Source organism: Trichomonas vaginalis, chromosome III, assembly GCF_026262505.1.
Source record: "Trichomonas vaginalis G3 chromosome III, whole genome shotgun sequence".
Taxonomy (NCBI): Eukaryota; Parabasalia; order Trichomonadida; family Trichomonadidae; genus Trichomonas; species Trichomonas vaginalis.
Genome location: NC_067205.1, coordinates 15,650,744 through 15,668,957, shown reverse-complemented (window position 1 = coordinate 15,668,957; position 18,214 = coordinate 15,650,744). Strand labels below are relative to the sequence as shown.

Here is an 18,214-nt window from a genome sequence, read left to right as displayed (position 1 = left end):
CGGGGGATATTGGGATTTAGTTTCAACAATTGTAATAGTGCAACTATAAAATATAGAATATACAGATGCATCTATATGAATTTGGTGCTGTTTTCTTATTTTGCTTAAATAGATCACAATTGAATACAAATATATCCTTAATAAATGAGCAATTGCATTCTATTATATAAAAGAGCAATCTTAATACTTTATTGTCCACTTATGCAGAGCATTACTAGACGTATTTTTTTTATGAATGAATATAGAGATTATAAAATATTGTCTGACAATAGTTTTTCAAAGGGTATTTTGCTATTTTACTTAAATATTATAAGATATTGTATCAATAATCTTTAAAAACAAATCATTGAAAAAAAAAATATTAAATAAAAAAATATTATATAAAATGAATTGCAAGCCCTGGTCTATAATGAGGCCACAGATTCGTAGTTATCGCTTCCAGGGCCGGATTCCTCTCTTGCCGCCTAGAATAAGACGGCAATTGAGAAAAACGGCCCTGAGATTAACAAGCGAAGCTTTGGCCTCAGCAACAGCCAGAGCCTGTATCCGTAGGTGTTTCAGGGCTGAGGAGAGAGGTGACCGTCCTTGATAATGGTGATCTCCCTCAAACTCAGCCCTGAGGATTAACTTTGCAGACTCTGGCATCAAGAAAGGCTAGAGCTTCGTATTTAATGATTCTAAGGGCCGAATTCCACTGAGAATTGTCCGTGATGTGGAAATTCTCAGAAAACTCGGCCTCTAGGACTGTATGGGAAGCCTTGGCCTCATAAGGCTCCAGAGTATGCATGTTCCTTTCTTTCATGGCAGAGTTTTAACTTGATCGTCCTCATGAAGGACTATCAGGTCGAAACTACACCATGAGGATTGCACTTGCAGGCTATGGCCTCTGCAGAGACCAGAGCTTCGAATTTACTGCTTCCCAGGGCCGGACTTCTCTCCTGCCGCCCTAGATCAGGACGGCAATTGAGAAAGCCGGCCCTGAGAATTGTAAGCGAGACTCTGATCCATGCTGAGGTCAGAGCCTGTGATTTTATGTCTTCCAGGGCCGAGTTCTTGCGAGACGGTCTATCATGTGGACTATCATCGCAAAACTCGGCCCTGAGGATTGTATTTGCAAGCTATGGCCTCTGCAGAGACCAGAGCTTCGAATTTACTGCTTCGTAGGGCTGGGTTTCTCTCCTGCCGCCCTAGATCAGGACGGCAATTGAGAAAGCCGGCCCTGAGAATTGTAAGCGAGGCCCTGGTTCCTGTTGAGGCCAGAACCTTTGTCTATTGGTCTTTCAGGGCCGAGAGGAGAGGGGATCGTCAAAAATGTGGACGATCTCCCTCAAACTCGGCCCTGAGGATTGTATTTGCAGGCTCTGGCCTCAGAAAAAGGCCAGTGCTTCCTATAAACGCGCTCTCGGGACTAGATTCCTCTCCGGCCGCCCCGAATAAGGGCGGTCTTTGAGGAAACCGGCCCCGAGGATTGTTTGCGAAGCTCTGGCATTTTCTGAGGCCAGAGCTTGTGAATTTCATTCAGAGTCAAGTTCCTCTCGGATCGATCCTAATGAGGACGATCTTCGAGGAACTTGGCACTGAGGCGATGAATTATGAACTCTGACCTTGATGAAGGCCAGAGTTTTGATGCAATATCTTGATGGGATGAGCTTATGCTCAGTAAGCTCATCCCATCAAAACATTCGTTTAAAAATTGAATTAAAAATTATCGTATGTATTGAAATTTTTAAATAATAAACTTGAATAAAATTATTATCTATAAAGAATAGAATAAAATAAAGCAGAAATTGAATAAAAATTTCCAAAAAAATGAAAATTCGGAATTTCAAAGAAAAAATTACAGAGTGGGGCACAAATTTGCCCAGTGAGGTGAAGTGAAAAGTGACATGTTTACATGTCAGAAATGTAAAGTGTCAGATTTGAAACAAAAAATGGATTAATTTATTATTATATGATAGAGAGATTTGGTAAGTTACTATCAAATTTGTAAGTAAGGGGAAAAAAAGTAAGAAAGAAAAAAAATTTAAAAAAATAAAAAGCCACTCGCTTCGCTCGCGGTTGACAAAAAGAACAAATTCGAAAAATAATTGTATGAAATTACGAAACTAAGCCACTCGCTTCGCTCGCGGCTTAAGAAAAGAACAGATTCGAAAAAAGATTGTATGAAATTACGAAACTAAGCCCCTCGCTTCGCTCGCGGCTGACGAAAAGAACAGATTTGAAAAAAGATTGTACGAAACTACGAAACTAAGCCGCGAGCGAAGCGAGCGGCTTAAGTAAACAACATATTTCAGATTATCGATACTAAAAATTTTTTTATTTTATTACATTTTTTTTGCATTTTTTTTAAGGGTGCACACGAGAGGATCATGTAAACTTCAGAATTTAGAACCTTATTTTTAGGCATTATCTTGGCTACCTATTTAGGCTCGAAAAGCAAAAAATATCAAAAAATACAACTTGACTCCATTATGACCCTTTCATGGAGGTAGTTTTTATCCGCTAGTATTTTCCCTTTGAATCTCTTTACAATTCGAAATCAAATTCAAACCTCAGTAGAAGAAAGGAAGAATCGACTTACTACGGTTGTAATACGAATAAATACATATATTTAATTATTTTTATTTACATAATAATTGTTTGAAGCTCATATTCCATCAAATTTTTAAATAAAAACATTAAAATGTTGAAAATGTTCATATATTTTAATAGGGTTTTGGCACTTTATTGAGGAATTACTACATACATAGTCGAACTGAACTTGATATTTTGAAATTTAAATTATTTATCAAAATTAAAATTTAACTTGAAATTTATAATTATTTAGTCATATTTTGCATAATTCTAAGTAGATTTTGTAAAAAATCAAGAAAGAAAAATTTTAACGTGCTTTATTTTTTCTTTTTTATAATAATACATATTATTATATAATTAACATATTCATAATGTTTCACCCTTTCAAAAATATAATCCTCCTCCTCTCAAATAAACGTACATACGGGTGGCCTCTTTTTTCAAAAAATTAAAATTTGAAATTTTGGGCTCAAATATTAGAGATTTTTTCAACCTTCAACGATATATGTTGTCTATATCAGACCTCCTTTCTTTTTGATACTTAACATTGTTCCTAAATCTTAGCCGTTAAGGCTGTTCTGAAAATATTTTTTTTTCGAAAAAATTCGAAAAAAATTCTTAAAATTCAAAAATCCCTTAATTCCTGAGGATTTTGGGAAAAAGTTTTTACATGAACATGTGTATATTAGATGAAGTATATTGATAAGGTAAAAATCAAATTTTATTGCATATTCATCGAGAAAATAAACTAACGAATCCCTCAAAATTGAGAGGGTAATCCTCCTCCTCTCAAATAAACGTACATATGGGTGCACCCTTAAGAAGCTAAATTCTGAAGTTTACATGATCCTCTCGTGTGCACCCTTAAAAAATGCAAAAAAATTGAATACTTTACTGGCTGGGCAAATTTGTCGCCGCCCCAAAATTACAAATTTCATATGAAAAATAAAGAATTCAAAAATTTTGTATTTATAAAGTATCAATCTTTATGATCAAAATGAGAAAGTGAATATTATTTGAGAATTTTATGCTAAATGTGATATTTATAATTTATTAAAATGAAATTATTGATGAAAGGAAGTTACATTTGCAATGTGATAGAACAATAGCTTACAAATTTAAACTCCTTTCCAAAATAAAATAACGACGTGATATTCTTCATGAAAAGTACATCATTTTTCAGTTCTTCACACATAAATGCAGAGTACAAGTGATGTACCCTGCACTTATATGTGCAGAATTGGAAAAGTATTTGTCATATTCGCATCGAAAGGAAAAGTAAGCCAATTTCCAGATCCGACTACATGGATGCAAGAGCATATAGTAACCTACTGCAACCATGCACTCAGTCCTGGAATTGAGAATTACACATTCACATTCAAATAAAAATATGGGAAATATGGTTATATAATGTAGGTAGATGAGGACTGCCTTGAAGACAGTCCTCATCTACATACATTATGGCCTAATTTGACCTGGATGTGAATTAATCTTTTGACACCTATTAGGAAGATTTATCGTTTGATTTATTTAAATAGCATAAGGTCTCACTAAATTAAATAAGGAATGAATTTTTGAAATCTCCTTCAAACTTTTATAAAATATTTTTTAACGAACATTATTTGAATAACAAAATAAATATCTTGTAATTTTGAAAAGATTTTTTTATCAAAAGTTGTCTCAAAATTGAGAGCAATAAAAGTACAATAAAGAGTTCAATAATATATTATATCAAAAATATGGCGAAAATCCTTAATTTATTTTCAATATGATTTTATTACATTCAATTTTGAATGATACAAAAAAGTAAGATTTCTTTGAATTTTTGACTCTTAATATCATTTATCTATCAGTTTGAATATTAATTCTATAATATGTAACCATATATTAATTTATATACGTTACTAACTCTTCTTTTCATATCAAAAACAAATAATATGTTTAATTACCTTCATTATGAATCCAAACACATGTATTTCTAAGTATATCATAGGATATATATCTAACGTCTATCATCAAATCCTATTTTAATCTATTAATCATTTAATAATTTAATTTCAATTGCAAAACATCTGATATCTGACTATATTTACTGAACATTAATCATCAATAACACATTATAACGCATATTTAATAATAAAAATATGTGTATTCGATATATTCATTCTAATTCAAATTAGCATCTTGATCAAAACTCAATTATAGTCATTACCATTTTATATATATTCACCTAATTATATCTAATTTAAATGTTATAGTAAACATTAATATATGGCTAAATGCTTAATATTGATTTTTATATAACTTTAATAGTATGCCCATTGCATAATATGATCATCACAAGAATGAGTTCTGATCATATGTGCAATCCCACATTATATAGATAAATCACATAAAAAAAGATGAAAAAGTGATAATAAATTGAGAGGTCGTATTAAAAAAAGTCACTTTTTAATATAGACTCAAAAGGTTTGCCAAAAAGATATTTAAAAATTTAAGGGTGCACCCGTATGTACGTTTATTTGAGAGGAGGAGGATTACCCTCTCAATTTTGAGGGATTCGTTAGTTTATTTTCTCGATGAATATGCAATAGAATTTGATTTTTACCTTATCAATATACTTCATATAATATACACATGTTCATGTAAAAACTTTTTTCCAAAATCCTCAGGAATTAAGGGATTTTTGAATTTTAAGAATTTTTTTCGAATTTTTTCGAAAAAAAAACATTTTCAGAACAGCCTTAACGGCTAAGATTTAGGAACAATGTTTAGGGATGCGTTAAACACGCCATTTGACCGGGCGTACATTTTTTTTTGTTCGCCCAAAAATTTCGCCATTTGAGAAATTCAAAAATTAAAAATAAAATTTTAATCTTGATTTTTTTATTTTCGTGATTTTTTTGAAACTTACATAAGCGATGAAATACTTTTTTTTAAATAATCGTTTATTATATATAAATATATCTTAATAAATTTAATTCCTTAAGGTAGAGCGTGTTCAAATTTAAAATCTCATACAATATTTTCTTAATGGCGTATTTTTCTGAGGTCGCCCAAATAAAGGCGAATTCAAAATTGAGAACTCCAAGGCGTATGGTGAGTATTCAAAATGTACGCCACTTACAAAATATTGAATGTGTATTATCAATTTTTTGGCGTGTTCAATTTCAAATTTTGATATTTATGTTTATTTTATTCAGTATAATGCTAAGAATTAAAATATAAAATTCATAGAATTTTTTCTTTGAAAATATTTTACATTTTTATTAGACCACTCCTAGACTAGTCATCAGGTTATCCTCAGATCATCCTCAGACTACTCCTTATCAGATTACTCATCATCCTCAGACTACTCCTTAGACCCCTCCTCATCAGACTACTCCTCAGATCTTCCTCCTGAGACTACTCTTCAGACTACTCCTTAGAGTCCTCCTCATCAGACTAGTCCTGAGACTAGTCCTCAGACTACTCCTGAAACTACTCCTCAGATTATCCTCAGACTCCTCCTCAGATTATCCTCAGACTACTCCTCAGATTATCCTCAGACTCCTCCTCAGATTATCCTCAAACTCCTCAGACTACTCCTCAAACTCCTCAGATTATCATCAAACTCCTCAAACTACTCCTCGGTCTAATCCTCAGACTCCTCCTCAGATTATCCTCAGATTATCCTCAGATTATCACTTTACATATATATATCGATAACTAAATAATTACTTATTATACTTTCTTTATTTTTTTTAATTTTAAAATAATATTAATATATCTTTCTACGTTTAATGATGAAAAGAGAAAGAGGAGTAAAAAGAGGAAAGAGAAAAGAAAGAGAGAGAGAGGAAAAAAAAAAAGAGAAAGAAAGAAAAAAAAAGGACGGCGATAATTTTGTATTGTTTTGTTATTCGGCCGAATGGCGGGTACAAAGTACCCGCCATTCGGCCCCAAAAATGGCGTATTATTCTATTTTTAAACGGTCATGGCGTAAAACCGTCGCATCCCTAGATTTAGGAACAATGTTAAGTATCAAAAAGAAAGGAGATCTGATATAGACAACATATATCGTTGAAGGTTGAAAAAATCTCTAATATTTGAGCCCAAAATTTCAAATTTTAATTTTTTGAAAAAAGAGGCCACCCGTATGTACGTTTATTTGAGAGGAGGAGGATTATATTTTTGAAAGGGTGAAACATTATGAATATGTTAATTATATAATAATATGTATTATTATAAAAAAGAAAAAATAAAGCACGTTAAAATTTTTCTTTCTTGATTTTTTACAAAATCTACTTAGAATTATGCAAAATATGACTAAATAATTATAAATTTCAAGTTAAATTTTAATTTTGATAAATAATTTAAATTTCAAAATATCAAGTTCAGTTCGACTATGTATGTAGTAATTCCTCAATAAAGTGCCAAAACCCTATTAAAATATATGAACATTTTCAACATTTTAATGTTTTTATTTAAAAATTTGATGGAATATGAGCTTCAAACAATTATTATGTAAATAAAAATAATTAAATATATGTATTTATTCGTATTACAACCGTAGTAAGTCGATTCTTCCTTTCTTCTACTGAGTTTTGAATTTGATTTCGAATTGTAAAGAGATTCAAAGGGAAAATACTAGCGGATAAAAACTACCTCCATGAAAGGGTCATAATGGACTCAAGTTGTATTTTTTGATATTTTTTGCTTTTCGAGCCTAAATAGGTAGCCAAGATAATGCCTAAAAATAAGGTTCTAAATTCTGAAGTTTACATGATCCTCTCGTGTGCACCCTTAACAACACATACGTGTGCATTTCAATTTGAATTAATGTTTTATTCGTTCAAATTCTAAGGTGAACAGTATGGGGGTTTTTAACGTGGAAAAAAGTTTTAGCGTGGAAAAAGCTTTTTCAGCTGCTCCTAAGATTCTATGCACAAAAAACAAGTTCACACATAATCGCATAGTACCAGTCATTATATCCAATCAAGATCGAAGGTTAAAACTTATGTTATAAATATAAATATTTTTACAATTTGGCAGTTCTGAGACAATTCTGGGGTTAGAGCGCATTAAAATAAATTTTCTACCATGATCGCAGTATTATCTCTTCAAAATCGAAGCTAGAAAAATTATTTATCCAAATGCTTGCATTCTATTACAAATTGATTTTATTATATCTCTGTTATACATAAACATATTTTAAACAATTACCTTGTTCTAACACAATAATTTTTAGATAATTCTTAAGAATTAGGCTTATACTTATAGTTTATTTAGATATTTCTATGGCACATCAATTAAGATATAGATGACGATATTAAATGCATAGTTTCTATTAATGATTACACTTGATTTATTTGAAATTAATTTTTTGATTATTATGTTTTTGTATTTTAATAAATGGGTTAACAAGAACTATATTACTTGAATCTATTTTCATCTAAAACATCAGAATTTTGAAAGAATAATTTTATACCATACTTCAATAAGCATTGTAAGCACTATCATATCAAACCTGTATATCTATGCATGTACATAATATTATATCTGCTGTGATCTAGTTCCTAGATGCATATATATTTTATTTGATATCGAATACTTACAAACATCCAGTTCAATCTAATATAGGAATATCTTTTAATTCATCAACAAAATTTAATTGTCGGCAACACTCTTCTGTATAATAAAGATACAATTAAAAATTATATATATAATACAAATCCAAGAACCATGAATCCCGAATAGCAATGTATAGTCAAACAAATATTTTTTCATAAACACAATAAATATTATACTATCTTGATTTAAAATTATATTTTTGGCATTTGAAATTGAATCATTTTGAAATGTATAGATTCTGTTGCTTTTAATGGATGCATGATAGATTATATGATGATTATCAAGAAAATCTAAACTGTTTTATCGACAATTAATGGTAATGAAGAAAATCTGAAAAATAATTTAACATCAATAGGATATTTAATGAAACAATTATTATACAAAATTAAACCTAAGAATTAAACTATATTTATCATATAAATATCTATGAAAATTTACTTTAATATGTTTCTAGATGCATCTCAATGAAAATCCACGCTAAAACAGTCTAACGTTATCTGCAAGTCCTACGAACAGGATCTCGGCGGATATAATATCACATGCATGTGTAGATATATATTTAAGCAAATTTAACATAACTCACTATGTATCAATTATAAAAATACTATATTACCTAATTTATCATATCGTTTATTAACATTGACATTATATATCAATATTTTGATTTAATATCATTTTAATCAAAAAAATAAATTTAAATACATTGCCAGCTAAGACTTTTGATTGAAGAAATAATAAATACATTATTATGTAAAAATTGATATTATAATAAAATAAGAAGTTTGATGAAAAATTTAATCATAATTTTTAATTAACATTATTTTTATTAGTATTTCATATATATGCATCCATACATGTATTTGATATTATATCCGCCGAGATCCTGTTCGTAGGACTTGCAGATAACGTTAGACTGTTTTAGCGTGGATTTTCATTGAGATGCATCTAGAAACATATTAAAGTAAATTTTCGTAGATATTTATATGATAAATATCATGTCATATAAGGGTTTCGTTTTGCTAAAATTGTCACTTTTATAGCATATTTGTTTTTGGATGTTTTGCGAAACCAAAAAAAAAAACTATGATATACAATGTGTGTGTAAAGAAAATACTTTATTTACTAGTTAAAAAATCATTTGGTATTGATCAAGTTTTTTTTTCTGGATAAGATATTATATGGATAATTGGATAGAAAATACAATTATATAATCTTGTACCTGGTTTAATTAAGCTAATTGTCATCAGAAACTTGTAATTTTTATGAATTTCAGATTTTCTTTTCATTACTGCTTTTCTTAATAGGTCAAGTTCTTATTTACGTTATAAAGTATGATATTTACAAATATCAAGTTATCATGTTTTTTGAGAAATTATGAGAAACAAACAAAAATGAAAAAGATAGGAATAGCAATGAATAGTGATGTGGGTATAGAAAATGTAAGAGATATAAATGCAAAGCAATCAGTATTTAGGATATTGACCATAGATTTCGAAAAAAAATGCTGCATATTGAGCGAAAACTATGATTATATTATAAGGCTGTCATTTAAAGCATAATGAAACTATTCCCTTTTCATTTTAATCGAATAAGATAGTAAAGATTTTTGAATTAGCTAGAAACTGATGAGATGTTTTCACAAATCAGATTTTTAATCTCTATAATGCATAATTTGTTGTAAACAGAAATTCATCAAAAGTGACACCTCAGAAAAGCTAAAATATTGAATTTTTGGAACTTTTGATAGAGCACGTTTTTAAATATTAATTAAAGTAAATGTATATTTTGTAAAGATTCTTTTTAATAAAAAAAAATAAAATTTTGAAGAAGAACACAAAATCTTCTGAAAAATAATATCACATAAACTCATATTATTTTCTAATATATAACTATTTTATATAAAAATCAAATTCAATGATCTTAAAAGCGAAGGATAAACCTCAAAATTTACGAATATAATGAGTGGGAATATAATGCTTATCTATCATAAAACCATATGAAATATCAATTTTTGCTTTACGCCTAATTTTTGACGACAATTAGCAAAAAATGTTAAATGTTAACACTCAGTCCATTTGAATATGAAAAATAAAATTGACTTTGATTAAATGTTTTTATTTATCATGCAATTCTTCTTGCGACCAAAGATTTGAATAAAAGTTCAAAAAAAAAGATAGCTTAAAAAATAATATACGGTAGTGTTTACTAATAGATGAATAGTATATAAATTCTATTAAAATGGATTTGATCCAAAAAATATATAAAATTTGATCATAAATAAAATCGTTTTAAATTACTTCTTCATTTAAATTATAACAATTATTTTTGGTTTTATATTTTTTTGGATCAAATCCATTTTAATAGAATTTATATACTATTCATCTATTAGTAAACACTACCGTATATTATTTTTTAAGCTATCTTTTTTTTTGAACTTTTATTCAAATCTTTGGTCGCAAGAAGAATTGCATGATAAATAAAAACATTTAATCAAAGTCAATTTTATTTTTCATATTCAAATGGACTGAGTGTTAACATTTAACATTTTTTGCTAATTGTCGTCAAAAATTAGGCGTAAAGCAAAAATTGATATTTCATATGGTTTTATGATAGATAAGCATTATATTCCCACTCATTATATTCGTAAATTTTGAGGTTTATCCTTCGCTTTTAAGATCATTGAATTTGATTTTTATATAAAATAGTTATATATTAGAAAATAATATGAGTTTATGTGATATTATTTTTCAGAAGATTTCATTCTATATGCCTATGAAAAGTACTCTCAAAACTAACTTTTTCCTAATTATAATTAAATCTAGAATATTGTATTATGCTTAGTATTATTTCATTTTTCTCATTCAATTTAGAATTTACAAATGTCAAAAAATTGAGAGCTGTCACTTTTGATGAATTTCTGTTTATTACATTATCAACGTAGAATCTGAATATCATATCAGAAAATGTCGCAAATCTGACATTTACCCGACCAAATAGCAAAAATAATTGAATACTTTTCGCAAAAACTTTAAAAATCGATAAAAATATGAAATATAGATATTAAAGAGACTTTTTATATAATATTCATAAAGATTTTCCAAAAATATGATACCGCAAAATTAAAAAAGTGACGTCTTGAGTGGAGTCAAAGGTCGAAATTGCTAGCTAAATGTTTTTTTAGCGAAATTGCGTATTGTACGTTTTTTTCGCAAAACGAAACCCTTATGTCATACCTAATTATGATTGAAATATATAAATATTTCATCACAATATCTCAAAAGTTAATACATTATAATAAGATTCTTTGTAATAGTCTGCAATTTACATGAAAAAGTGTGTGAATCACAAATACTCAGAACTTGTATAGATTTATTACACTAAACTATTAATGTTAGTCAAATATGTTGTGATCTTCTTAAATGCAGAAAATAGAATGCATAAATGGGAATATTTATCGTATAATTAGTTTATAATTGAAATAAATAAACATTATTTTCAATGTTTGACATTCTTGCTCAGAAAAACAATGATCTAATTTTAATTTGATATTATTATTCCTTTTGAATGATAAAATGATATACAATATAGATTGATATTATGTATTAATCTATAAAATAAAAACTTTAGAAGAAATAAATTATAATATTTTTTAATAAACATCAATTTTATTAGTATTTCATATATATGCATCCATACATGTATTTGATATTATATCCGCCGAGATCCTGTTCGTAGGACTTGCAGATAACGCTAGACTGTTTTAGCGTGGATTTTCATTGAGATGCAACTTGAAAAAAATTGAAAATCTGGATTTGAACCTTCGACCTCTACGGTCAAAAAACGGTTCCACGCTAAAACAAAATCCACGTTAAAACCCCCCATACTGTAAGGTGAAGATAAGAATTTATCATTTTTGGATAATTCAGCATGGCGTATATTTACTTAATCTATTATATATTTAGTTCTTGAATACAATACATGTCTAAATAATATTATTCGATATATGAATAAAACATTCCATCGACCATGAATTTGGGGTTGATAGATGATACACTAAATGACGTATAAAGATTTATTATTATCTAAATTAGTAAAATTTCGATTTTTTAATTCTCCATTGATTTAACGCAGTCAATTTAAAATGCATTAAACAGGATATGACAGGATAGCATATAACAATAATTATAACTTATCAAACTAAAATTTGATTAATTTGAATGTCACGATTTTTTGAATACAGGCATGGGCGTACCAAAAAATTAAGAATTTGCATTGATTTTATTCTTTAGACGAAAATGTTCTCTATCGAAAAATACGGTTTACAAAAAACAACAAAAAATTACAACTTTTTTAATCGCTGTAATATCTTTTTCAATATTCAACAATCGATAAAGCACGGTAATTTCACTTTCAAAATTTTGAGAAATTTCTTTCAATTTCTTGTTACATATTAATATTATTAAATTCGATTCAGCATAGCTCATACAATTATTTATAATTCACAAGAATTCTAATTGAGAACTATCTCATTTATTCACAAAAAATAAAAATTTTTTTATGTTTCCCTATATTATCATCATATACAGAAGCATTTTTAGCATAGATTTCATTCTGGCGTAAAAAAGTCCTAACATAATTGAATGTAGATTTTTTGCTTGGTTTTATAACATATCCTACTTATTTATTGCAATGAAATATAATTATCTATTTTCATTTTTTCCCCTCAAATTATACAATTTCGGGGCTTCTTCTACTAACAATGATATAACTTTTTGATTTCTTACTACAAGAATTGAATGTCATCACAAAATATAACCTAGATTTCGATTTGAATGGGAACCGCTAATATTCTCAAAAGCTTATTCTTATTCCTAATTGTAATAAAGAAATAATAATAACTTTTCCTATCATACAGTATATTTCAATAATTGAATGCATTGTAATTTCTATTTGGTCCTTCAATCTTAGAAACATTTCCATTTTTTCATGTCGAGCAGCATTGACTTTGCACAAAAATCTAAAAGAAAGGTTTTCACCCCTTCAGAGGATGAAAAACTTATTATGAGTACAGTATACATTGTGCGTCGCCTGTAGCCTACAGCTACAGGCACCGACACAATGAAAAAAGTGACAGAAAACTGACACCATACGGGCGCGCATATGTACGCATATATGTGTAAAAATAAACGTTCATATGTAAACTAACCTTTATTCACTAGCAGGGGCTGATAAATCATAATCGTCGAGAAGTACGATAGGTGGTCCCACCTGTTTAATCTGTATGGAGAGGCAAACGTGACGTAAGAAGCATAACACTGGTTTCTCAGTATATTTAATAGACTCTGCTGTTGGCTTAACTGTAAGCTTATAAAAGAAGCAGATCACGGAGGCAAAGAAACGCTTACATCAACTCCTTGATGAACAATAAGCTTACTTAAGACTAAACAATTAATTATACTAACTTTTATACTTTTTCTCTTTTCCTAAGTTGATCGTGATCACAAAGATCGTGATCTGAGTGACAATGAACTATAAGTTATATGAGGATATATGTGAGTAATATGAGTAAAAATAAGAGTTATAGTAGTAAAATTAGGTGTTTATTCGTGGTTTAGAGGAGGGATCAGAAGCCAGTGGCTAAGTTCCTTATGGCGCGCTTTAATTCATGGTAGGATGTGTCAGCCTTAAGGAACCTTTCATGCCAGCTGTCTGACTCATGTCCCACACGGTTGAGACGAGATCGAAGATCGCAGATCTCGTTGGCATAAGAGTCAACTTTATACTCAAGCTGGCTGATGTAGAGCTCTTTACCTTTCGCTTCCTCTACTTTTTCAGCCAGCTTGAGCTTTAGTTCCTCGAGAGCTACGTTTGACTCCTCCAGCTGCTTCAAATACTTGTGGCTGGTCTTGATTAAACGTAGCTCTCGAGGAGTAGCTCGTGGACCCGTTTTCTTTGCCGTTTGCTTGTGATCGAGATCTGGGATCTTGATCTCGGTCTTCGGACTCTCGCCACCCATCAATATTTCCTCGTCGCCAGAGGACTGTTCTTCAGTCACCTCTGGCTTCTGGATGGCAAGAGCTTAGCAGGAGCTGTTGTTCGCTTCCATTAAAATGTAAACTTTACGTGTCAAAAAAATTCTGTCACGTAAACTATTTATGTTGAGATTGAGTACCAGACTCTAATATAAGTTCAACCATTATATTAGAGTCTTTAGGAATTTCATATGGTTCTTTTACATAATATTCCTTTTTTTGACCATCAGTTGATTCTTCAACTCTTTTGAATGAAAAGCGCTTATAAAACTCAAACACGAGTGCATCTTTATAACCAGTGATATCGTAAAATTTTGGTGGCACAAGCTGTTCATTCACATTACATATAAATTGTTTGTTATCATGAGCAATATTACTCAACGTTACTAAAGGCTCAAGGAGAGGATTTATTCTTATCTGATAACCGACAAATTTATATGTTGGTTTGCCCTTTCGCTCAAGGATAAACCTGATATTCGCTATAGTTATGAAAAGCTCATCAAAGTACTTATATGTTTTTTTATCTTTATCATTTTCGTCAGTGAAATCTGCTATGGTAAAACTATAATATACATGCATTCGCGAGATATATTTTTTTTCCCATAAGTCTAAAAATTTTGCTTTCGATGGAATTACTTTTTGCGTGAATGTTCTACCATGGTCATCTTCCCAAACAAGCTCTGGTTTTCTTGATGTTGTGTCTGTTTCAGTGGTTTCTAATAACGCAGTGATGAAATCCAACACATCTCCTAGGGACATGTCATATTTATAATTCAAGGCATTTTTTTCTATACTACTGTATGAAGGTAATGTTATGATTGGTGATGTACCTTTTCTTAATACATTCAATTTATTTTCATTTGAATCATAGTAACAATCAACAAATTCTCTACTTGCCTCAGTCATTTTTTCCATAAGACCTTCATTCAACTCCTGTGTAGTCATGTTGGGTTTTATGTAATATCTCATGTCAAACCTTTTTTTCACTGATTTTGATGAATCTGTCATTTCTAATGGAATAGCAAGAAACTCAAAGTCTGGATGCTCAAGACTTATCTTTCTTATCTCAAGAGCTTTTGACGCAGGATATTCAATGAAGTATCTCGGTAATTTATATGAGACTGTATTACCACTTATCGTGCCATCATTCATAACATGTTCATAGTATAATCCATCATATTTAGACATTTTATATGTAACTAAAAGATGGAGAAAGTTATTAATCAAGTAGATAAGATTCTTCATGATGGAGCACGTAAGAATAGTAAAGAACTAAACAATGCACTCATTATGCCATTTTCTGATGATTATCCATTTTGTACTAATGGTGTTTATTTCTACTGCGGTAAGATGGGTTCAGGTAAGACATATGGTGTTATTCGTCATATAATGATAACAGACCGCTTCACTAATACTCCATATTATGACTCAATAGTTATCTCAGCAACATCAGGAACAATGGATAAAACAGCGAAGACATTTATGAGTCAAGTTAAAGCACCAGTACTGAAAAAGGATGATAAAGAACTTATGCCTTATTTAATGAAGAACGTTAAGATGAAAGCAAAGTATTACGCTATTGTTGAGTTCGTTCAAAGTAAGTTCGAAAAAATTTCAGAGGAGATGGAACACATCTTAACAAAGCATCAACTAAGGAAACCTGATGGAAAGTTTGAGTATAAGAAGATTGCAATATATGTTGTAAAGAAGTTGAACAAATATCCTTTCACAAAGTATCCCAGTAATTCTCTATTAGTGTTAGACGATTATGGTGGTCATGACTTATTGAATGACCCACGTTCACCATTAGCGAACTTCATCACTAAGGTCAGACATTATAACTATACTGTTGTCATCATGTGTCAAACATGGAGACATATATGTTTAAACATTAAGAGACTATGCACTGACTTCGTTATCTTTCAAGTTATTCTATGAGAGACTTTCAGTCAATGATTGAACAGTCAGGAGCAACAGAAGATTGGGAAGAGTTATGGAACAAATACAAAGAGCTACCAACACCTCGTTCATATATGGAAGTTCATATAGTTGCAGGAAAGACGGACTTTAAAGAAGTTAAGCAACAAAAGATGACATTATTTTAAGAAGAAATAAATGGGTTTTGGCGATTATGTTAAAGCTGGATGGGGTATGGTGAAAAAAAATCCTGGTCTTGTAATAGGTGCTGGATTTAACATTGCTAACAAACTTTTCCCTCAAGTTGGTCAAGTCGGTGGTGTTATCGGTAGTCTTGGTGAAAGAATTGCAAAAACTACATTAGGTGAAGATAATGCATTAACGAAGAATCTTAAAGCATTCAATAAAGCTCTTGGTGGTGACTTCAGTAGAGACAAGCCTGTTGAAACACCTATAGTTCAACCTCAACAAACTATTGACAACAATAAGTATAACGCATACATTGGAGGAGCTATTTGGAACAATCATAAGCCATTAGTTCAGTCAGTACGTGTACTATCAGACATGCCATGGATTAATGCTATTAGTGGCACTATACGCAGATAATATATTTTTATGAGGTTTAAATGAGTGAACAAGAGAGGAAACTCATTGATGAACGAGTTAAGAAATGGGAGAATGAACGTCCGATAATTCGTACCATAATTAGCGATCAAAAGTTCAAGCAGCATACATTTGATTTTTTGCGCGATATATATAATGATCTTGCTTTTGATTACAATGCTAGGCAATACTTTGAGAAAGAATATGTTCAAAAAGGTCGTATTAATTTCCCAATGAGAAGAGAAGGCTTTTTGATTACATCAACATATACAGCACGTGGTAGAGACCCTTTTACAGACGCGGTTCGTAACTTTAAAGCACGTTCTTCTATTAATGATGATCCAGATTTCTACATACCTTATTTTCGTCCACCTTCGCATCCTTTACGAACCAGTGATCCTGGATATGACGCTAAACGAAGATATATAGAGACGAAATTAGCTAAATACAAGGAACCTAAGGATCCAAGGACTGGAGAAGTAAAGGAATCACATGTCAAGATAAATAAGCTTTACAAAGTAGTTGAAGAATTGGAGAAACGATCTAATGAGATTAACGCTGAGAAGAAAAAGGAAGTACCAAATATGAACAAACTAGATAAGATGATTAAGGAATATAGAGGATTGGCGAATACATCGAGCGTTCTAATAAAGGAAGTAGAAAACACGACAAAGCTGCAGAAAATGATTCATGATGAATTACTGTTAGGTGAATTTTCTATAAAACAAAGACAGAGTAACTTAATGGGTGAGGCTTATTATTTGGAGAATTGGTATAATGAGAGGTTAAAACAAATGTCGACTCCAACACCAACTCCTACACCTACTCCTACAGTAGCTCCAACACCAACTCCCACTCCTGAACCAACAGTAGCTCCAACGCCAACTCCTACAGTAGCTCCAACGCCAACTCTGACACCAACTGCTCACGCAGGTCCTCCACCAATGTCGAGTAGTCATGGTATAACATTAAATAAACCAACACCTACACCAAAAATAACTCCTGTATCACATCCTAGTACAACTAACCCAGTATCTGATTCAAATCAAGCGGAAAGATCACAGGTTCTTAAAAGAGCTAATACACCAACTGCTTCCCCTATTAGAACACCAGAGCCAACTCCTCGAATCACAAAGGCGCCAACACCTTCACCGACTGTTGAACCAACTCCAGAACCAACAGTACCTCCAACTCCATCTCCAACTCCATCACCGACACCTACAAAAGCACCTACTCCATCTCCAACTCCGACTAAAGCTCCGACACCGTCTCCAACACCAACTAAAGCTCCAACACCGTCTCCAACTCCAGCTGAACCAACTGATGCAGAATCTATTCAAAATTGGTTAGACGAAGAAAAGCGAAAAGAAAAGGCTGCAATTGATGCTGCACTAGATAAAAACACACCACCACAGACACTTGGTGGTTACATGTTAAAGAAAGACAACATTCAAAGACAAGAACGTGCATTGAGT

General features: G+C 30.8%; 2 protein-coding genes across 2 annotated transcripts, besides 8 other annotated features; one reads left to right on the top strand and one right to left on the bottom strand.

Moving 5' to 3' along the window:
- The first annotated feature begins 2,036 nt into the window (after positions 1-2,036).
- Positions 2,037-2,202: a mobile genetic element.
- A 148-nt stretch (positions 2,203-2,350) lies between these two features.
- Positions 2,351-3,391: a mobile genetic element.
- Positions 3,392-3,495: a mobile genetic element.
- A 3,210-nt stretch (positions 3,496-6,705) lies between these two features.
- Positions 6,706-7,358: a mobile genetic element.
- A 2,502-nt stretch (positions 7,359-9,860) lies between these two features.
- Positions 9,861-9,898: a mobile genetic element.
- A 1,179-nt stretch (positions 9,899-11,077) lies between these two features.
- Positions 11,078-11,114: a mobile genetic element.
- Positions 11,115-13,356: 2,242 nt separating this feature from the next.
- Positions 13,357-13,557: a mobile genetic element.
- Positions 13,558-14,267: 710 nt separating this feature from the next.
- Positions 14,268-18,075: a mobile genetic element.
- On the bottom strand, positions 14,420-15,164 carry TVAGG3_0708220 (uncharacterized protein; the record flags this gene model as incomplete). Its single annotated transcript, XM_051243652.1, has 1 exon — positions 14,420-15,164. A coding segment is annotated over one exon (745 nt), but the record flags the coding sequence as incomplete, so codon positions are not given.
- TVAGG3_0708210 (protein of unknown function, DUF4106 family) lies at positions 15,426-16,157 on the top strand (the record flags this gene model as incomplete). The annotated part of the gene is made up of 1 exon (XM_051243651.1): positions 15,426-16,157. The coding sequence occupies one exon, from the start codon at positions 15,426-15,428 to the stop codon at positions 16,155-16,157; it is 732 nt and encodes a 243-aa protein (XP_051090238.1).
- Positions 18,076-18,214: the final 139 nt, after the last annotated feature.